Source organism: Balaenoptera acutorostrata, chromosome 10 (assembly GCF_949987535.1).
Source record: "Balaenoptera acutorostrata chromosome 10, mBalAcu1.1, whole genome shotgun sequence".
In the NCBI taxonomy this organism is placed as follows: Eukaryota; Metazoa; Chordata; class Mammalia; order Artiodactyla; family Balaenopteridae; genus Balaenoptera; species Balaenoptera acutorostrata.
Window position 1 is genome coordinate 107,152,610 of NC_080073.1, and position 23,113 is coordinate 107,175,722.

Here is a 23,113-nt window from a genome sequence, read left to right on the forward strand (position 1 = left end):
GGGAAGAGGCCCAGGCAGAGTGGCAGCGTGTGCTGCTCAGAACACGCATGGCCCTCCCTCCGTCCGTGTGTTGCTGCTGCTTCAGGAGTGGGTGCCACTCTGTTGAGGGATGCAGATAACCTCGGCACGCATTTATCCAGGACCCACTTGTCTTAAGTGGGCTCCTTTGTACCTGTTAGTCTTCGAAGGAGTAGTTGGAATTAAGTTATTGTTGTTTTCAGTATAACTGAGGAAGAAAAGAATTCATAGAGTACCCAACCAGTTTAGATGTAATTTATGTATGATTTAGCCACTCTGATAAAAATTTGGTAGAGTAAGAAGTAGAGAACTAAATGTTTGAAAAGCTGTATATAAATCTGAGTTATTAATGCATCTCACCCTAACCCTGCCTAGTGTCCTATCTTAGTATTATCCTCAGAGGTTGGCACCTGGACCAAGTTGGGCCACACCTGTCTTTGTACACGTCAGGAGCTAAACATGCCTGTTTTTCAAGAGTTGTTTAAGAAAACAAGGGAGGGGCTTCCCTGGTGGCTCAGTGGTTGAGAATCTGCCTGCTAATGCAGGGGACACGGGTTCGAGCCCTGGTCTGGGAAGATCCCACATGCCACGGAGCAACTGGGCCCGTGAGCCACAACTACTGAGCCTGCGCGTCTGGAGCCTGTGCTCCGCAACAAGAGAGGCCACGATAGTGAGAGGCCCGCACACCGCGATGAAGAGTGGCCCCTACTTGCCGCAACTAGAGAAAGCCCTAGCACAGAAACGAAGACCCAACATAGTAATCAATCAATCAATCAATCAATCAATCTTTAAAAAAAAAAAAAAAAGAAAACAAGGGAGAAGAATGTGTGCTAGAGGCCCCCTGTGGCCGCCAAAGCCCTCAATATTTACTGTGTGTTTCTTACAAAAGTAGTTTGCCAGTCTCTGGTGTAGCCTGAAATGCCTGCCGCACACAGGCCGGTCGCAGTGTTCAGTGGTTAGAGCCTGCAGCTAGCTCGTGGATGGCCGTGTGCCTGACACTCCTGAGGGGCTCCACCTGCACTCATGCCTTTCCTTAGTGCTCACCTAATAATGGCGTTATATAAATGCATACACAAATATTATGAATTCTTAAATTGAAATTAGAAAGTTCGATGTCCACATTCTGTTAGAGAGTTCAATAAAACAAATCATTTCTTTGAATCAGTAGGCAGTCTTTCTGTAACTGATTTTTCTTTGAGTAGAACTTTTCCCATACATACTTTTTTGTTTCCCAAATATAGATTTATGGTGTTCAACTGCTTCACATATTTAAGTTTTAATACATGAGAAATTGTAACAAGCCTGTGACTGTGGACTGAGTTGCTCTTTTTTTTTCTTGAGGTTTTTCTGCTTATCAAGGTCACAGTTTTTTTTTTAATTAATTTATTTTTGGCTGCGTTGGGTCTTTGTTGCGGAGCGCGGGCTTTCTCTTGTGGCGAGCGGGAGCTACTCTTCGTTGTTGTGCGCGGGCTTCTCATTGCGGTGGCTTCTCTTGTTGTGGAGCACGGGCTCTAGGCGCGTGGGCTTCAGTAGTTGTGGCATGAGGGCTCAGTAGTTGTGGCTCGCGGGCTCTAGAGCGCAGGCTCAGTAGTTGTGACGCAAGGGCTTAGTCGCAGGCTCAGTAGTTGTGACGCAAGGGCTTAGTTGCTCCGCGGCATGTGGGATCTTCCCGGACCAGGGCTCGAACCCGTGTCCCCTGCATTGGCAGGCGGATTCTTAACCACTGAGCCACCAGGGAAGCCCCCAAGTTGCTTATTGAGTTATACTATTTAAAAATGTTTTCAGAGAAAATAAAAGGTCAAGTGACCCAGACCTTGGGTTATTTGCATTAGTTTTCTGGAAAGTAGGATTGCCTTTATCAGATCCCAGTGTCTCTGGGTCCTCATGCTGGCTGACAGCCTGAGGGGTCTGCTGTGTGGAGATGGGCGCAGGAAGCCGCTTTGTGGAGGAACAGGGCTGTGAGCCATGCAGCAGCCTGGACCTGTGGAGCGGCAAGGGGCCTGTCAGTAGCAGAGAATGTGGCTGGGGACTGGTTTAGTGCAGACTCTCACTTAGAAGCAGCATTCGAGCGGAAGCTCTCAGGTGTAACCTCTTAACTGCCACTGATAGACCGGGAGTGGTGACCACCTAACAACATGCCACGTGGCCACTCGCCCGCTTCCAGCCAGGACCGTCAGAAACACAGCAGCCTCTGCTCAGGAGCAGTGCGAGCAGATATGCTTGTTTGGAACATAGGCGTCCTTCTGGTTTCGCTTTTTAATATTTGGGCTTTTTTATCTCCGTTCCTTAAAGATAGGAAAGTTCTTTCCCATTTAACTTAATCAATTCAAGGTATGTGGAAATGTTTTATGTCATCACATAATCCAAATTTAAAATATTAGATAAATAACTTTCTTTTCATTCCCGACTCAACCAAGACAATTAAAAATACAGTAGTTGGTTTTTCCCCGCAAATATATATATTTTTCTTCCTGTGAATGTGTTTTTTCAACAGAGAAGCAGTATATTTTTAGAGTTTCATGCAAAATTTGAGGTTGTTTTACAAAAAAGTATAAAAAAGGACAAGATTAAGACTAGAAACTAATTAAAAGAAGAAGTTGATGTTCAAAGCTCATTTGACCCAGAATTCCCTAACCAGTGAGTCAAGGGAAACCAATGAAATTGTAATTGATTAAAGAAACACACATCAGTTTTGCTTAGACTTTTTTTCCCTGTAAATCTGCCACTCCTGACTGGTGGGTTGAGGCAGAACCTGTCAGTTCCTTCTAAGGAGGAGTTGGAATGTTAGAGAAGAGCTCATGTCCAGGAGAGCTGCTGCCCTGGAGTCCTGCCGGGACGCTGGGCAGTGAGCCGGCCTGCAGCGGAGTGTGTGCTGGAGCACGTCTGGTGAAGGCGTAGAATCATGGCTGTCTCAGCAGCTGTTATTTTGGAAAGAAGTCTTGTATTTGCAACTGAATGCAGTTCCCCACTGACATAGTAGTTCTGTTGTTCCCAGTTTACAGATGTGGAAACAAAGGCTGAGGGGGTTTGGGTCACCTGCCCATGCAGTGTGGGCAGGATGTGGTGAAGCTTCTTGTCCTGGGATCACACCGCTTGAGCTCAAATTTGGGGTTTGGCTTTGTGACCTTGGTCAGCTTATTTAATTTTACTGAGCCGTGGTTTCCCCATCTGTGAAATAGAAATAACATTAGAAGCTCATCATTGGCTTCTTACCAGATACGCATCGTGCATTAGAAACTTATCATGGTGCTCTGCTTATGGTCATGCCTCAATAATATTTGCCTTGCTATTTTTTTTTAAATTAATTTATTAATTTATTATTTATTTTTGGTTGCATTGGGTCTTTGTTGCTGCGTGTGGGCTTTCTCTAGTTGTGGCGAGCAGGGGCTACTCTTTGTTGCGGTGCGCGGGCTTCTCATTGCAGTGGCTTCGCTTGTTGCAGAGCACGGGCTCTAGGCATGCGGACTTCAGTAGTTGTGGCACGCGGGCTCAGTAGTTGTGTCTCACGGGCTCTAGAGCGCAGGGTCAGTAGTTGTGGCGCACGGGCTTAGTTGCTCCGCAGCATGTGGGATCTTCCCGGACCAGGGCTTGAACCCGTGTCCCCTGCATTGGCAGGCGGATTCTTAACCACTGCGCCACCAAGGAAGTCCTGCCTTGCTATTTTTATTACTTTTACTGTGTCACAGTTTTGAATTTGAAATTGTATTTGGGGATTTGTTTTGAAAATTTTCTTAATGAGTCACCTGAGCAAGCCTGATCTGCTGTTTAAAACCTCCTCTCTTCAGCAGGTAAAAGTTTTTAAATATAAATTAACGCTTTCCTAATACTCTTTATCAGAATCATTCAGATGTGCGTCAGTATTAGCAAACAACTCCAGTGTAATTCGTACATCTACAAATTGACGTATTGGTAGATGTTACTAGATATTTCTTGAGAACCTCCAGGGAAATAATTACAGACTGAATAGAACATGAATAATACGTATTTTGCCATGTTAAATCCCAAGGCTAAAATTAGATATTTTGAGGTTGATAGATATCAAATAGTAGTATTTCTATTTTGTAGATGGTGAAACTGAGAAATAAGAATGACTTTCTTATGGCCAGATATCAAAGATATTAGTTATTTAAGCCTCACTTTTCTTTTTTTTTTTAATAACCTTTTCAGATAATTATGTAAGTTCATCTTTTTTTAAAAAATTTATTTATTTATTTATGATTGTGTTGGGTCTTTGTTTCTGTGCGAGGGCTTTCTCTAGTTGCGGCGAGCGGGGGCCACTCTTCATTGCGGTGCGCGGGCCTCTCACTATCGCGGCCTCTCTTGTTGCGGAGCACAGGCTCCAGACGCGCAGGCTCAGTAGTTGTGGCTCACGGGCCCAGTTGCTCCGTGGCATGTGGGACCTTCCCAGACCAGGGCTCGAACCCGTGTCCCCTGCATTGGCAGGCAGACTCTCAACCACTGCGCCACCAGGGAAGCCCTCACTTTTCTTTTTTAATTCAACCGTCTTTACCACTCAGCCTTGGTGATCAGATGACTAAGTACGTGTATTATGTACTATTTTAACAGCATTAAACTACCATGACTTAAGACTGGTGTCTGCTGGTTACTTTGCAGAGTTTGTGCAGAGTTTTTGTGTGTTTGTGCTTCTTTCTAGCAGTGAAAATATGACCATTTTTTATGCTGTTTAAAAATGTCATTTTGACGTAATGTTTTCCCACCCATTAAAATAGCCTGTGTTTTAACTAGATGCTTTTTTCTAGCCATCCATCAAAAACTAGAAGCGGATGGAACGGAAAAAGTAGAAGGGTCCATGACGCAGAAACTGGAGAATGTTCTGAACAGTAAGTTTTGTCCTACTACCCAAAACTATTTATGGACTTCATAACAAGCTTTGATACAGTTCTTGGACCTGGTTTCACAGAACAAGGCAGTAAGTTGTATTTTAGTATTTATTTCTAAATAGTAGTGATTTAATGAACATAAAGGGGAATAACAACATTGAAAATGAATGTTCTCTTTCTGTTTGCATTTTATTTATGAGAACTCATCATTTGAAAGCAAGCCAGTGTACTTCTTAAAGAGTAAAATTTGCTGCCATAAAGAGGGCCAGGATATAAATAGCATCATCAAAGATAGAAAAGTGCCACAGCAGTAACCAAGATTGTCACTGACCAAAACCTGAAAAAGCATCTTCAAGTATGTGCCAGCATCAGTGCAAATAACATCAGCTACTAGAGCGACAGATACCGAGCTGCTGTCTATTTATTTGTGCCTTGTCTTTTTCCGAAACAACTTTAAGGCAGCTGCATATTTGAGTGTTTCTAACTGTGAGACATTTTGTGAGAATTGTAGGCCAAGAGAAACTGATACATGCAGTTGGAGGCCCTGTCCACCTCCCCTTCTTTTTTCTGACATCTGTACTTCCAGCTGCTTATCCTACTGATTTAGAAGAAACTCATCAGATAAATCAATCCCTGTTATAATATTAGTGGCTTAAAAGTAAATTATTCTCTTCCACGTATGTAATAAAAATATTTGACAAGGAGCAGTAATGCCCAGGGGACTGTCCTAGTTTTCAAGTATAAGCACATATAGCATATGATTTCTCCAGGAAGTAGGGTAGGGTCGAGAATAACCGAAACATTTAAGAACCCCGGCATCAGCTCTTTAGTGATTCTATGAATGCAGGACTGTGATAGCAAGTCAGTTTTGCACGTCCAGCTTAATTTAGTCCCATCAGCAAAAGTTTCTGAGCTTTTTTGTAAATATCTATTTGTAAACCTGGGGATAGCTCTGATAATAAAAGTGTTTCCTAGAAAGAAGCTTTAATTTGATATAGGCTTTCCTTGGTAGTAGAATTTGAGTACTTGGATTTCATCCCAAACTTTATGAGTTTGACAGCACTTTAAATTTTTTTGTCTCTGGTTGTTGGTATTATTATCATCATCATCACCATTTTGCCTTGAGATTTTACCTCGTTCCTTGTTCTCGTCTGAGAACCAAGTCACCAGCTTTGTTCAAATGGATATATTCTGAATTCAGCCCAAATAAGCATTTACTAAAGCTATTTCTATATTAACATAGACATTTTAAGGTCTTGGATGGATATTTTCTGTTTAGGGATGTTATTTTCCCTGGAGAAGTTGCCATCAAACCATGATATCTGTTTAAAAAAAAGATTATGTCAGTAACTTTTAAAAGGTGGCTTGTGAGAACAATCTGGCTTAGTAAGTATCTCATTTTATCAGTAGAAGAAAATGGATATTGGCTCAGGGTTGGAAAAAATCACGATCTGTTTCATGGGTGAGGCCTGGCATAGTATGTTAATGTAATTTTTTTCTTTTCAGTAGTTTAGGTAATTCTCCTTTGGGACTTGTGGTATAAAATTTGTAAGGGAAATGGTTTTACTTCTGTTCCTTTGTAAGCACAAACTTTTTCTAGAAATGTGTCCTTTTAACTTTCTACTGAAATTTGCTCTTTTTTGGGTAAAGTTGGCTTAACGTGAATGTCACTTCTTTGAGACTCAGGACTTTCTGGGATAAAAATTTGCTGTAGATTATATTCCTTTGTAACAATCCATTTTTCCTAGAAACATTTTTATGTCAACCGGATGTTGATGTTTGCTGTCTCAGGGTAAGTCGTGTTAGTCTAGGTCAGCTCGGCCAACATTTGTAAGACTGGTTGTGTCAAGTGCCGTGCTGGGTCCAGCATTGAGTATGGAGCTGGGAGGGGTGTGGCTGCCACCCGACGGCGTGCCCGGGTCACCGATTCACCGGTCTTCAGGAGCTGTACCACCGGGGAACTGAAACAGAAATTATGCAGGAGTGCAAATGTAGTCTGGTTTGCTTAGATTATATATTTTTTCTTTTTTTCGAATTTCTGTTTCTCCTTTTATTTATTTATTAGCATCTTTATTGGAGTATAATTGCTTTACAGTGTTGTGTTAGTTTCTGCTGTAAAACAAAGTGAATCAGCTATACGTACACATATATCCCCATATCCCCTCCCTCTTGCGTCTCCCTCCCACCCTCCCTATCCCACCCCTCTAGGTGGTCTCAAAGCACCGAGCTCATCTCCCTGTGCTGTATGCAGCTGCTTCCCAGTAGCTATCTATTTTACGTTTGGTAGTGTATATATGTCCATGCCACTCTCTCACTTCGTCCCAGCTTCCCCCCCCCCCATGTCCTCAAGTCCATTCTCTACATCTGCTTAGATTATATTAATGCTTTAATCTTGTGTATAATTACATACTAACGTGCATTTTCCCTGAGTTATTTTAAATGAAATTTTTTTAAATTTGGGCAACCTTTTTCACTTTAAGTTTCTAAAGGGTGATGTTGACTAAGAAATTCAGTCCCTTTTGTTCAGAATTTATCAATGTTGAAGCCTTTCATTGAAATTCTTTTTTGTTTTCACTGATACATGTTTCTCATATTTGCCTTGGTATTTAATAATTCCTTCTTGATTTCAAGCCAGTGATGAAGTGAAGACTGTTAATTTCTATCAAATCCACATATCTCACTCTGTGTTGTTACCTATTCCAAGAGCATAGAACAGCGCCGTCCAACAGAACTTCTGCCATGATGGAAATGTAGCTCTTGAGCACTTAAAATGGAACTAGTATTGCTGAGGAATTTAATTTTTATTCAATCTTAATAATTTGGCTTTAAGTCGAAGTAGCCCCGTGTGGCTGGTGCGGCTGGGCTAGGCAGGCAGGTGCAGGGAGGGACCGTGCGGTCTAGGTGTGCGTCGCCAGAGCCGGGACAGCTAGACCTCTGTGCCCCTCACTGGCGTCAGGGCTTGCTCCCACAGTCCACAGATGCTCAGCCCCCGCGGTAACCCTGGGAGGCTTGTGCTGTAACCTCCATTTTATTGACGAAAAACTGAGGCTCAGAAGGATTGAACGCGTTACCTAAAGTCACATCAGCAGTAAGTGGCAGAGCTGGGATTTGTGTCTACGCATCTGGCTCTGAGCCTGCGCTTTAAACTACAGACTGCCTTGCTGGTTTGGGATGCGTGGGTTTCAGTGACCAGTATGCTTGCCACGTTGCATCAGGTACACACCCGGTTGCTATCTCTGCGGTCCACTGAACGTTCACCAGTAACAGATGCCCAGCTGCTCTTCCTGCAGAGTCGGGGGGACCCACTGCATACGCTTGCCAGGCCCTGCTCAGACAGCAGAGTGTGCCCGTGTGCAGCCTCCTCATCTCCCAGAGAGAAACTTGCAGACATTTCACAGACATGGAGACTCAGAAGGGGAAGTTGGCCCACAGAGATGAAAGTGCATCAGAAAAGGGAAAGTGGTGACAGTGTGAGTGGAATTCAAATCCAGCACAACTTGGGTTGTAGAAGTGGCTGTGGTGGGGTGTGGACACTGGCACTGGGAGCCCCGAGGAGCTCAGTGAGGGTGGACTTCCCCACCGAAGCCAGGAAGGTGTGACGAGGGGGTAAGGCTGTCCCAGAGGGAGTGAGGCCGACGGAGTGCTCACAGCTGACCCGTGAAGCTGGAAGTACAGCAGACAGACTTGGAAACGAGCGTGATTGTTTGTCAGAGCACAGAAAAGATGCTTGATACGTGCTGTAAACTTTATGACAAGAAGAGGCGGGCTATCTTGATGATATTTTTTACGAAGAAATTAAACACTTGAATTTTCAGTGTTTCTAATGTTTTATAGTGTACTAAATAAAAATTAGGTTTACTGATTTTTCATTTTCTTATTGATCTATAACCAACAGTAAGCAAGTTTTTAATGCTTCAGCAAAAATTTTTTAAGTCACAGAACAAGTGTCGTTTTCGCATTATTAGGGTTGCTTGCTGTGCTCGGTTCAGCTGCCCGATCACTGACGTGGTCCTGCACATGGGCCCTGTGCTGTCCCTCCCTCAGGGAACAGCGTCCTGGGCACTGGTTCTGAGGCTGGTTTCTGGTACTTGCCCTGTAAGCGTTTATTGAGTGCTCTTATTTATATTCCAGGGACAGGAGGATGAAACTTGCACTTTAATTCTGAGAGTTTATAATCCAGTGCAAAGTAGGTCCAGATAGGCAGGGGATTAAATTGTGGTGTGACAGTGCTCTGCTGGTAGGGGTCCCGGAGCCCCACAAGGGGCACCTGATGGAAAAGTGGGTGGAGAGAGGACGGGGGAGGGCTCCGAGCCTCGGGAGAGGAGGGTGACAGGCCAGGCAGGCCGACGTTGGCCGGTGGGCACTAAGTGGGCCCAGGTGCATCCCGGGCGGGGCAGGCCGCACGAGGAGGAAGGTGCTGACCTCAGGGGAGATGGCTGTGGGCCATGAAGCAGGACCGAGTACCCTGGGGTGCAGACGTGAGGGCTGAGGCTGCCGGGTCGAGGGGTCTGCTCGTGACAAGCTCTCTGTGCGGCGCTGTGGAATTTGTCTTTATCCTGAGACTACTGGTGAGCCGTGGGAGGATTTTAAATAAGGAAGTCACATGGCGAACTTTTAGAAAAACATTCTGCCATCTGTCCAGAGAACGCATCCGAGGGAGCTGGGTAGAGACCAGAGGAGAAGCCGGCAGAAATGTGCACCGGTGATGCGAGAGCGGTTTTGGGACCCCGGCGCCAGGCCCGGCTGGGAACAAGCGCTAGGTGACTCAGGTAGTGACCTTGTCCGTGTAAGGTCGCCCTGTAATGTCAGACAGCTGCCTGTCTGGCCGTTTTCTGGAGTCTGTTAAGAGAAACGAGACACACAGCAGGTTGTTCAGTCTCTTTGTGTCCTGGTTTTGCTATGAATTTAAGTATACGTTGAAAAGTTACCTTAAATTTCATTCAGCTTTACTGTTCCTGGGGTAAATTGTGTCGTGGGTGTGTAGGGGGAACCCTCCTCCCATCCCCCCACCCCCACCCCAGCTCCCATCAAGCAGAGACGCAGGTTATACATCACCCGTACCGTCCTCTGTGCTGGGTGCCAGTGCCGTGAAAAGGGGCCAGAGAGAGCTTCGTGTTTACTTTAATAAACATGCTTGAAATGACCAGGCGCCATCAGAATTACACGACTAGCTTTTGTGGATGACGGGCTCCGGGCACAGTTACAGTGTTTTCCCGTCTTTGAGGGCAGGTGTGAGTTTGATTGGTCAGTGGGCAGTGCTGCAGTGACTTGTCTTCCCATCTTATTCTCCAGCTCTGTTGAGATATAGTTGACACGGGACATTGTGCAAGTTTAAGGTGTGCAGTGTGATGGTTGGATACCTGTCTGTGATGCCGTGTGTTCGCCCCCCCCCGCCCCCCGCCGCCAGTGCTGTCGCCACACGTAATTCCATTTGTTTGTGGTGAGAATGTTTGAGGTTTCCTCTTGAAGCCACTTTCAGGCTACAGTACAGCGCTGTTAGCTCTGTTTCCGATGCCGTGCATCACATCCTCAGAGCGCATCCCTCTCCCCGTGGCCCCAGCCCGGCCTGCTTACAAGAGCTCGGCTTTTCAGGCTCCACGTGCCAGCGGAGCCACTCGGGGTCTGTCTTCCTGTGACTGCACGTGGCGTGGAGCCCTCCGGGTCCATCCGCATCTCCCTGTCTCATGCTGAGGAGAACATCACTGCCCTGCCAGCCCAGCTGAGGCCAGTGTCATTGCTGTCAGTTCAGGGGCATCCATCCCCGAGACCATGATGCAGTGTCCCTGCGGGGGGAAGGGGTCAGCCTTCAGCCTGCACTTGCCCGGGGCTGCTCGTGGGCTGCTGCAGGTGGCCTTCAGGGCAGTCCTGCCTCCGTTCGTGGAGCCAGCGTGCCCTTCTCCGCTCAGCCGCGGCTGGTGAGCTGCTGCTGATTTTTATCTGCTTGTGCAAATCTCGGTTTCCCTGCTTTCGTTTATTTTCTGACTGTATATAATCATCCAGTTATCAGAGCTATGACCTCCCAAAATTTTACTGTGAATGCAGTAAAGTTCGCAACAGAATAATTTATGGACAGAAATTGTCTATAAATTAAAATCGTAATTTCATGACTTAAAATTTGTACATAAATTAGAATTCTCTATATGTATACATTTCTGTGTAACTAAAGTAAATTTTAATTTTATAGTTTATAATTTCTGCCTATAAGTTTTTCTGTATTAAATATTTATATTTTATTTAATTTTAAGCAGATTTTTTACCTGTGCTTGTTATACTTTTTAGGGGAGTTTGAAATTATTAGTTTGTATTTTTTAATTGTCTTTAAAGTAAGATGAAAAAAAAATCTAATTTTGATATTTTGTACTCCTTCATTGTAGAGAAAGTGCTTGGGGATTTAACATCCGCAGCGCACACATAAGTAATCAACCTTTAAAAATATTCTGTCCCCATTCACGTATCTAATTCATTCATGAAGCCTCAATTCGTGAAGTTTATTTCTAAATGATAAACAAGTGCTTAATATTAATTTTCTTCCAAGAAAAATACTTTTAACCTTAATCACATTTCTAATATTCATTTAGTCATCATTATATTATATGGTTTGGTGGCAAGAAGGGAATATATTTTTTTTCTCAGAGTAGAAATTTAGTATTCTACATTAAATAGCGGGTGGTGAAAATAGCTGTCCTGACAAAACAAAGTTTTTATACCAGGCCTTTAAAATTTCAACAGAATTTAAACATTATTTAGATAAAACAATTATGTTACAAAGATGACTTTTAACACACTCAGGCCACCCACAGTGTGGACCAGAGAATGCGGCGCGCCAGCCACCCAGCGAGACTGAGGTCGTTTTTTTCATCTTTGCTTAAAGTATAGTCACTAGACCAGATAATGTAGAAACTTTTTATGAGCAGTGGTCAAACAGCCAAAAAAAGTTTATCCTTTTTCTCCCCTTTTCTTGTGACTAATTAAAAATAATTCACAAGTTGAAAAAGCTTAACTATTTTTGTACACAGTAAATTTTGTTTTAGATAAAGAAACTCTTTCCTTACAGTGATTCATAGAGTTTGAGGTCTTTAAGGTAAAAAAAATACATATCTATAGAATGTCCAGTTTGTGTATCATTTTAAGAAATATTAAGCTGATTTAAGAAATATTCATTAATAGTGGTGTGTTAAAGTTTGACATTTTAAATTGCTTATATCATTTTTTGTGCCTGCTAGATAATTTTATGTAGAAGTAGGATTAGGTCTAAAGTATTTCTTTTGAACAACTTTTCTGAAAAATTTTTTCCGTTTATTTTTTTATTACTATGGATATGTAGATATTGAATCCAGAGAATTTAACTAGTGTACTTGTGTGTGCACGCGTGTATATGTGTGGGTTTTAACCTGTTGTCTGAATTAATGAAGTAACCTAAGGGTCCATAATGCTGTAAACCTTAAAAGAAGCTAAAATAAACGTAGATTCACATTAGACAATTTATTTGGGCCCGGTAAGTATGGTTATTCTTAATTGGATACCATTAATTGGTATACACATATGAAAAGACTTCACAGGCAAAAAGGAAATTGTATTTTAGCAAACCGTAAAAAAACTCCAATATAGCTGACTTTTAGAAAAGTCTACTGAGTTTTAATATTAAGTGCAATAGCAGTCTAACGTTTTATTTCTTTGGTCCAGTGACACATTTTCTGATTAAAATTAGTTTTTATCTAAGTTTCTTTTTGTCCTTTTAAAATAGGAGCAAGTAACACTGCGGACACATTATTTCAAGAAGTCTTAGGTCGTAAGGACAAGGCAGATTCCACTAGAAATGCACTCAATGTGCTCCAGCGATTTAAGTTTCTTTTCAACCTTCCTCTAAATATTGAAAGGAATATCCAAAAGGTAGAGTGCATATTTATGTACCTATGGTCATAGATGCCATAAATTTTAAAGAGTTGTTAAGATGTTTTTTATCTTTACCAAATGTCTTCATTAAACTTTACTGACAGTCTCCAAAATGTTTCTTTATTTTAAAGGGTGATTATGATGTGGTTATTAATGATTATGAAAAGGCCAAGTCACTTTTTGGGAAAACGGAGGTGCAAGTTTTCAAGAAATGTAAGATTTGTTTATTACTTTTAGATTTTCTACTTTGCTTTTACAGGAAGAATGTGGAATGTAGTCTGCAAAGAATGTTACATTCGTTTTAGTTTTTGTTTATATGGTGCCCTTTCTCAAGTGTAGGACAGTTACTTCAGAAGTAACACGATGGCTTTTCTTACTAAGATGGAGTGAAAACTGTAGGATAGGTTAGTCTTGGACATTCTTTGCTGCTTGTTAATCATGTTGCTATTTAAAGTCTTTTCTACTGGAAAGAATCAATTATAGATATTTTACAGAAACGGAAATCTACGTTTTAATCTTCCCTCTTCAGAAAGACCAATATATTTATGAATTCTAACCCTACTTTAAAGTAAACTAAACAACTTTTGAAATTATCTCTAAGGCTAGAGTTACAGAAAATAAGAAAAGCCTAAAATGCCTTATGGTCATGCCTTATTAACTGGGAGAAATATCACAGGGCTTGATTAAATTTGTAAATAATTTTATTTTTATTGTGGTAAATTTACATGCAGTGATATGCACAGGCTTACATGTTGCAGCTCAGTGAGTTTGACAAATACACAAGCCCACGGAACCCACACCCTGGAGAGAACGTTTTCATCACTCCAGAAATTTCCCTCTTGCCTCTTCTCAGTCGCCCCTCTACCCCAAGGCAGCCACTGTTCTGCTTTCTGTAATTGGATTTTAAATTTTCATTCTGTAAGTCGTGTAATTCTTTCCTTTTTAAACAGATTATGCTGAAGTAGAAACACGGATTGAAGCTTTAAGAGAATTACTTCTGGATAAGTTGCTTGAGACACCATCGACCTTACATGACCAAAAACGTTATATAAGGTAAACCTTCTGCAAGAATTTTGACAAATCACATGTGTCTGGATAGAGCTGCATACATCATGTAACTCTTAAAGCTGATTTGGGGGAAATTGGGAGATTGACGAAATGGTAAAAGGGAAGACAAGTAGCAGAAATTTAGGGATACCTAGTGTAGGACACCAAAATTCTTTTGTATACTCAAAAATTCGGGAGCACTCACTCTTTAAAGGCAAGGAAATCCTGCTGGTTTGGAGAAAGGAAAAGTAGCCTCATTGCACCTCTCCTCCCGTCCACAGCATCTTCCCCAGCCCGGGGTTGCGGGGGGCTCCCTGTGGGCCCCCGCAGGTGGGGACTCCCTGACTGGCTTAGAGGGTGGCACTGTCCCACAGGCGGGAGAGTCTCTGGTGCCCTGAGAGTGGCCAGGGCTCAGCAGCAGAGAAAATTCTGAAAGCTTTCAGTCTTGAAAAGGAAGTGGGAGGGCTTACGTGAAAAAGACAGCAGTAACAGCAAAAGCCATGGACACCACAGCATAGAGGGAACCATGTTGCCCGAGAGGGAGGGGCTTCAGCAGGCGCAGGGGCGCTGGAACTGCTGACTGCACCCCCCCCCCCAAACCAGCCTGCGCAGCTGTGTCTCAGCCTCACTGTGCCTCACAGCCGCCATGCGGCGTCTGCATCACACCTGGCGCGCAGGTGAGGACCTGGGACTCAGGGCGGTCGCTGCTCAGCACGCACCGCCACAGGCCTCCCGTCTGTCTGGCTTCACAGCCTGTCTTTGCTTTTCTCTAAGTGCCCCCAGAGGAAAGAATGCATTTGGGAGATTTTTCTGGCCTGTAGAATCATAGAAATCTAATGCTGCAAATAAACTGCACGTTAGTTATCCAACCGCTTTTTTTTTTTTTTTTTTTTTTTAACGTGAAAGTAACAGAGTTCCAGGAAGGTTAATCTCTCATGTAGGAAACATAGCTGGTTAGCATCTTGTCTGTGTTCTGCCGTGTTGCTTCACTAATCGGGCTTTGTGTCTATTTACCTGTTTACATTTATTCTTTTTCATTTGCTGATAGTAATACGTTAAACCTTATTGAGTGCAGGATTTCTTTGTGTAGCGAATTTCCATTTATGTAGATTACTCATGTACAGCTCCTGTGACTGGTTAACCTACTGGATACCATTTAAAAGATGGTGGGTGTTAAAAAAGATTCTTTTAAATGGCCTATTTAATGTTTTATTCCCTGTCATTTTAAAGGGAAAAGAACAAGAGTGTCACTGAGAATGTCAAGTCATTTACTTATTTTTTAATCATTATTTTATTTTTGATACTTTGAGAAGATACTGAGCAATTTTATCATCCTTCTTAAATTAAGGGTTTCATTATTAATGAATAGCAAAAACAACATCACAGCCAGGCCAAATATCTGCTGGACTTTGGAATCTATCGTGCGCAGTCCTTTGAGCACCAAGTGGGGGTGGAGACTCTCGAGTTTATCATCAGCAAAACTCCACCTCTTAGCTCTCACGTAACCAAGTTGCGCAGGGAATGAGCGAGTCAGATTACCCCTGTGTTGTTGTGCTGTTGTTCACTGCTGTATCTACCTAAAGGCATCCTGATGCTTTTCACTCTCCTTACTCTGGTGAGGCTAGTAGCTCAAGGAACAAGCCAAGTACCACATACTTCTTCCATGCCAGTGTGGTTCTGTCCTTGGTAATTGTTAAAAATCATGCTCGAGTATGGCTAAAGACTTTAATTCTTAAATTTAAAAATTTTGAGCCTATGCTCATCATAATTAACATTCCTTACCTTCTGCCTTCTAAAAAAGTCTTTTTAAAAAGTGTTCTCAGATAACACGTATTTAAAAGAAATAGCAATAACCTGTATCGTATGCTAAGCCGAGATCTTTGAAATGAAACTACATACTAAAAGAAAAGAGGAAGCTCATTGGATTAAGTCATTTAACCAAGGAAAAGCCTAGCACAAGTTGTGCTTTTGAACTGAGACACTGCAGAGTTTCTGAGACAACAAATTTATCTTTCTTTATAAAACTCTTTTATGTAATACCCATTAGCAAGATGATAGAAAGAGGATTATTATTAAATTCTGGGAGGACCTCGCCAGCATACTGAAAAGACATAATCTGAGAAGATGCTGAGCAGAAAGGCACGTTGATCTTGCTGTGCTGCTCGAGAGCGAGCCTTGTGACGGCCCCTCTGTGTGCTGCTGGTGGTGTGCACAGAGAGGGAGGGAAGCCGCCCTCCGACAGGGACGGTGCTGTGTTTGCTGCTGCTGCCGATCTGAGGTTGCTGTTGAGTGCCAGCGTCAGGAGGAGGTGCAGCAGGAGTCTCTGGGCAAAACAAACCTGTCTGAGGACACCTCCGGCAGACAGTTCCTCCCCGGCAGGAAGGGTGGAGGCTCACGGTTTGGGGAAAGAAATGACACAATGTACTATTTGTCATATTTACATTCCAGAGGATAGAAGAGGAAAGCCTGTGTGAGGGGAAGACTCCGATTGGGTTTTGAAGGCTTTGCTGAACGTCACCTGTTAGATCCTCCCGGGGGGCTGTTAACTGATGTGCCAGGCGCTGGGCGCGGACAGCCTCCCTCCCGGGCCGCAAATAGAGGGCCACGGCCCGGGGCGGGGCGGGGCGGGGCGGGGCGGGGCGGGGCGGGGCGGGGAGGGGAGGGGAGGGGCGAGACGGGGCGGGGCGGGGCGGGGAGAGGCGGGGAGGGGAGGGAGGGGCGGGGAGGGGCGGGGCGGGGCGGGGCGGGGCGGGGAGGGGAGGGGCCCGCTCGGGTCACCCCGCTGTCCTCGGGAGCCGTGCTTCCCCGTTAGCCCATGGAGGTCCGGGGAGGTGGGTCGTTCCCGCATGCGGTGTCAGGTTTCTTCTCAGTGTTTTGTTTGTCGCTAACTTGTTTCTCCTCTAATTGGCTGCTAATTGAGAAGACTGAGTAAGGAAATACTCAGTACTGCAGAAGCTGGGGAGAGAAGCCCAGGTGTGTCCCTGCGTGTTTAGAGGTCATAGCTTTGTCACCTGTAATTAAAATTTATTCTTGAACAGAACTTTTAACCCCAGGACAACAGACAGCTTAGGGTTTATGAGTTATTTGAAGACAATAAGTCCAGCTTTTGAAGTTGATTTAATTGGATTTAACTCGTTATATTTATGTAGTTCATGAGGGCCGAGTTTTGAATAATATTTGGCAGAAATTTTTCAACTGAAATCTATTTCAGTTGTCTATCTGGGTTTGGAATTTTTACAGAGAAAGAAGAATTTAAATATTTTAAGAACTGTTTTAAAACTAAGAAAAATGCCCATCTATACTGTATTTTCTAAAGAAGTATCTTCTCATGAATTCGAGTTTAGACTTAGAAGTCAGTGCTTGCTGTCACCAAATCTCTTTGTGTAATAAAGTGGTCTTAAGTTTCAGTTGCCCTGTTTGGATCCTACAGAAAAAAGGGTCACACTGCCACCTCGTGGCCGTATTTCAGACCAGAAAGGAATGAAGAAATATTCACGCTGAGGCCTCTGCTGACTCCCACCTGTTTTCTGTGTGACTGAGAACTAAGCAGAAACACTCTGTGAACAAAATGTAACCATAAAGATACACTCTCACTGGGCATTATAGGAACATTGCAAGTTGTCTTTGTCTCCTTGGTTGTATTTTTATAAAGTCCTAACTTCTTAAAATGTAGGTTTATTGTTTGTTAATTGCATGAAAAGAAATCTGAATATATTTCGTTTAGAACTGAATATTAAAGACTAGTATTGACGAATGCTTTACTAATTGACAAAATTTTAGGTTTTCTTAAGTGATGACTTTAAGCTGTGCTAGCTTTCCTCTTGTCCTCATGATGGCTGTGCAGCAGAAGCTGACTGGGTCAGCCTTGGCCTTGCTGTTTCAGGTACCTGTCTGACCTCCACGCGCCAGGCGACCCTGCGTGGCAGTGCATCGGAGCCCAGCACCGATGGATCCTCCAGCTCATGCACAGCTGCCAGGAGGGCTGCGTGCGGGACCTCAAAGGCAAGGCCCTTTCTCCCTGCGTGCGCCCTCCCCCTCGTCACTCGACACACTCCGGGGACGCCCTTGACTGAGGGATGAGTCGCTCTCTTTGTAGCTGTACCTGCCCCCACCCCGGTTAGCACCTCCCTGGACGAGTAAGAGAGCCGGGGCGGGGAGAAAGCCCCCTCAGCATGCCTGTCTCGTGGTTGGCGGGCAGTGTTGACAGAGGGTTGGCTTGCGGAGCAGTTACCTCTTGTGGAAGCGACATGATGTTGTAGAAGTGACACTAGGCTCGGTCAACAGGAACAGCACACTCACTATTCCATCAAGTGCGTGTTGAGCCCTGCTGCGCACCAGGCACTGTGCCAAGTCCAGGTGCACGGGCGCAGTCCCGGCCCTCATGGAGCTCAACTAAGCAAGTACCAGGTTGTGACTGGTAGATGGCGGGTTTGGGGACGTGTCTCAGACAGGGCTCTGTGTTAGCAGAGAACCTAGAGGATGAGGGATGCCTGCCGGGCCGCCTCTGGCACAGGCCCTGAGGAGAGTGGAGGAAGAGTCAGAGCTGGTTCACAGCCATCACAGTGGCAGGACTTGAGGCCGGGTGGGGGGGCCCCAGGCCTGGATGGACTTCGTCCAGGGCTTTGAAGCCTGGGAAAGACCCAATGAGACGGGGACAGTGGAGCCGGTTAGGAGACTGCTGTGGTGATTCAGGCATCTCGCCGGCACGGAGGCCGTGGGTGTGGAGGAGGAGGGGATTCGAGCTCTGTCCGGAACCTGGGATCGACAGGACTTGGTGACCGAAGGAGGGGCTCGGTGATTCGCAGAGGTCTGACCTTGGCAGCTGGCTGGGATGGTGCGCCGTGGGGTTGGGGCGAGGAGGAGAAGGCGGTCTTCCCTTTTCTCTGGACCGGCTGGTGTGCGGCTGTCTGACGTACAAGTGGAGGCGTCCAGTAGGTAACTGAATTTAAAGAGCGAGAGGTTTGGATGTGGTCTGCACGTAGATGGTCCCTGGGAGTTGACATATTCGCCCAAGAAGGAGAGAAAGGAAGAAAATGTAGGACAGAGTCCTAGGGAGTGCTCTTTACAGGGCTGGTGGAGGAGAAACCTGCAGAGGAGATGAGGGAGGGTGGCCAGGGAGCCGGGAGGGAAAGGAGGGTCAGCAAGGGTTTTAAGGTGAAGAGTCCGATAAAGGGGTGTCCTTTAGATTCTGTGCTGAGGCTGTTGATGACCTTGGCAAATGCAGTTTCAGTGGCCTGAGACACCAAATAGATTATATAAATAAGGCGCAGCGATGCTTACAAGGTTTCCGGACGAGAAAGTGAAGTAACATGAGAGCAGTCCCGGCACAGAAGGAGGTGCCACCGAGAGGCCATGATTATTTGTTTATAGTTGAGTTTTGTCGTGAATTAGGTGGCTTGGGGTTGGGTATTTTCCAGCTGTGAGTCTGTTCTTTTCTATTCTTGATGTTTAGGAAAACCCACGTATCTCTTCACTGGTGCCGTATCTAAATTTCTAGTATGTCATTAGTTATTTTATAGTTTCAGCAAGTGAAGATGACATCAAGCGACATACACAGTATTGAGAGGGCCTCGGGTTCTCGTGTACTGAGTCTGCTCTGTTGGGCAGGACTCTCGACGTGGCTGCCCGTCACAACCCCCTGGGTTCTTTTCCAAGACTGTCGCTTCCCAGCCTCCTGCCCACTCCTGGCCGTCATAGCGGACTCTCTAGCGCTGGAGTCCGCGCAGCAGTACTTCTTAAAGCTCCCAGGAGACCGTGGTGCGGCCGCGGTTGGTAATCAGCGTGGCGGATGTGCTCTCGGGACCGAAGAGCCGTGATGAGCAAGACCCACGTGGTCTCTGGCCTCTTGCAGCTTGTAGTCTAGTGAGAGAGACCTATGTCTTCAAACAAATCACACGTTGTTTATTGCGTAAGTGTACTTGTGAGAGGTATTGCGAAGTGGGGAGTGCAGAACTCTGCCTCAGTCTCGTTAGCGGGAGGCCCACGGAAGTTTCCTGGAGGAGGTGCTGGTGCCCCTGAACCTAAATGAGGGATGTGAGTTCTCCAGGGAAAGAGCCACGGGGAAGTAGTCCAGAGACCCAGTAGGTGCTCAACAAGTGCCACCCTCCCCCTCTCCAGTGAAGAGGCTGGTATATACAGCGATACAAACAGGATCACGGTCTGACAGACGTTTTCCCTACTCAGGCTTGTAAGAAACAATCCAACTGTATGATTTAGTTATGAAAATATTTGAATTTCTGGAAAGCATGTATCATTTATGAAGACAGCATAGAGACCGTTTGAAATTGGAGAAGTGCCAGGAAAATTCATATACCTTATTGTCGCACCCATACCTGAAAGATCTGATAACCAATATTCCATCACTAAAGGTCTGAATCTTTCTTGAAGATAGAGACACACCCTTACCTAATGGATTCCTGCCCTGTCATCTTGGTGTTATGTATTGCTATATGTATTTATCCAAAACTGCTGAAAATCAGCATTTCTTGAAAAAAAAAAAAAAAAAGACACTAGCTTCTGCGTAACTGGAGACCTGCCTTTTTATTCACTCTGACCAAGCCTGTTGTAGAAGTTGCCACTCGCTTATGAAGTACTTGGAGGAATGTGCATTACATGGATCCTTTTGTTAGTGATGAGGTTTACCTAAAGTTACTTTCATAAGTTGGTCTTTAAAATTAGAAAGTGAAACATAACAGTTTACAACTCTTTGATCTTACTACACAGATTTCGGTGACAATACAATGTAAATTTCCTAAATTCATTAGATGTTTACAGGTTAGGATTTAATCATCCTTGACATTCAGAGGAACATCCTGAGCCGTGCCCATCTGTTGTCAGCAAACACGACTAATATGAACAATATAGACAGTCCTAACAGATAAGTGCCTTTTAATTGGAAAGTTGGTGTGTTCTTTTGAGCTCACCATCAGAAGGAGTTCTTATTATTTTATTTTGGAGAATTCCAAACATACTTAAGAGCACCAAGGGTGATACCACAACCACCCGTGTACCCGCTCAGCTTCGACAGTTATCCCCTCACAGCCAGTCTCGTTTTATCTACATCGCCTCCCTCACCCTGAATTATTTTTGAGCAGGTCATATCATTTCATCCGTAATTATTTCAGTATGTAATTTTCAGAGGTTAAGACGCTTTGTGAAATCTGTAACTAAAATACTATTATCATTACCTGAAATGTGGTTTCTTAATATCAAGTATTCAGTTAATTGTCAAATTCAAAAGCAGTTTAATACCTCCAGTATCTTTTTAAGTACACGGATACTGTGTACTTAATGTGGCTTTTTAATTGATAGCCAGTGCAAAGGCAGATGATACGAGAAGTGACACAGATGGAGACAGAACTTGTGTTTCCTAGAAGAATTAGCCGTTAGTGACATAGCATCCACTTTGGCCACTTGGCACCTGGACGCCTTCCTGGTTGTTGTCATCAGAGTGTGTATATGTCACTGGACACCTTAGCTCTTTACTGTGTACCTGCCTACCCGTATACAGGTAATGTAATTATATAGCATAGGCATGTGCATGTGTGGGTGTGTTTATGGAAGATATTGGCCTTAATTATAAGTTTGCTGGGAATAAGTACAAATTTTCTTTCATGTAATCTACACCCAGTTGTTCCCGATAGACTCCTAATTGGTATTTATGAGCGTCCCAGTTAGGTGTAATAGAAATGAAGTCAGTATGAGGGCAAGTCTCCTAAATATCATTTGGACTTTCTGTTGGCCATCCTCTCGTAATCACAACATTTTGGGTCTGGAAGAAACCTGGGAAGTTGTCTGGTTTGGTACATGACTTGAATCTGTTTTGCACGTGAGGAAGTTGCCTCAGTGAAGCCAGGTGACAGACAGCCCAGCTTCTCCGTGTCCTGCACGATGGTTCCACAGACCTCTCTGTGTTCTGTGGTTGAAGCTAATATTTCATCAAGCGCGTTTCTGAACATGGTGAACCGATGGCACGGTGATGGCAGTGCCTTTTTGTGAAGCTGCATTGCTTTCATTCAGGTCTTCTCCAGAACCTATTTTCAAAATGAAAGCTTGTTGCACTCTAAGTCTAAGAATGAATTGTAAGTTCTTCAATTTGTAACACCCTGTACTTGGACTTTTAACACCAGAGAAGAGAAATGCTTGTAACTGATTGATTAACCCAGTCTTGTGAAGTGAAATACAATTTTAAAAAGATAGACTGTAAATATTTCAGACAGGAAAAGACTTCTTTGTGTCTTTGTAAGTAAAGCTGGTTTTTATGCATGAGTTTAAGAAACCTAATTAACATACACTTTTTTTTTTTTTTTTAAGTCTTTACATGGGGCTTTGGGTTAAAATGTTAATTGTATTTAGTCTGTGGTCTTCAAGAAAAGTTCATGAGCCAAGATGGTGATAGATTTTCAGAGACAGCAGTCCTACATAAAAAAGCCACATTTGTCCAGGTTACATTCTTCTGTATACGAAGCACTGGTCAGTAGAGGTAGGTCATAGGGTTGATATTTTTATAAACACTGCATTAGAGCCTTCTCTGGATTCCAATTTTATAATAATAACGCATACGAACCTGGTAGATGGTGCCCCTAGATGATGCACACCAGGACACAGACAGGAGGTGACCATCACGCCTCGACACACCCTGCCAGGTATCCGGGAATTCCTCACTTTTCCATGGCCTGCCCCTGTAGCCCAAAGGTGATCTTCCGGTTTTTCTAAGAGGAGACAAATATGAGGGGAAAAAACAGGAATAAAGATCAACATTAAAAAAAATTCATCTTGAAAGCATAAACACCTGTGGAAGGGTCTGTTTTCTTCCAGCCTGAGCTAGTCAGCTGTACAGCTTATCTTCCAAAACTTTTACCGCCTCATAAGAAGTGTCATTAGTCTCTTAAAATTTCTGTGAAATAGGGCCAAAATTAGACTAAACCTTCAGGTTTCCTGTCAGGAAAAGCCTTTGGTTTAACCCCCTACGGACATTCTCAAACAGGATTTTTAAAGGTAGCCTTCCAAGGTGTGTTTTTTCCTTTGTTCTGAAAATGAGTTTAACTCTAAGCTCATTTAAAATGTATGCTGACTATATGTGGTAACTCCAGGGAGAAGCATCCAGGGAGAGCAGTTATCTCTACTTGCTGCCGTCTGCACCACTAGGGCTTCCCAGAGGACATATTAGAACAGAGGCAAATGGCGCATTTAGAACGGAAGCCATAGATTCTTTCCAACAGTCACACAGCGGAAGGAGATACATTTATATGTGGCTCAGGTGCTCTTTGAAAACTTAAGAGGTGATATGTCACACCTGAAAGGTTTATTCTGAA

General features: G+C 44.0%; 1 protein-coding gene across 2 annotated transcripts in view; it reads left to right on the forward strand.

The window, feature by feature from the left end:
* Positions 1-23,113, forward strand: part of EXOC2 (exocyst complex component 2) — a 156,423-nt gene that overhangs the window by 54,361 nt on the left and 78,949 nt on the right. For both annotated transcript variants that reach the window (XR_009009545.1, XM_057555106.1), the window contains exons 7-11: positions 4,779-4,859; positions 12,604-12,749; positions 12,884-12,965; positions 13,703-13,805; positions 17,683-17,801. Coding sequence is in view for 1 of the 2 variants with exons in the window: in XM_057555106.1 (XP_057411089.1) it covers positions 4,779-4,859; positions 12,604-12,749; positions 12,884-12,965; positions 13,703-13,805; positions 17,683-17,801 (531 nt within the window). In the remaining variant the exon portion in view is untranslated. The remainder of the gene's footprint in view (positions 1-4,778; positions 4,860-12,603; positions 12,750-12,883; positions 12,966-13,702; positions 13,806-17,682; positions 17,802-23,113) is intronic.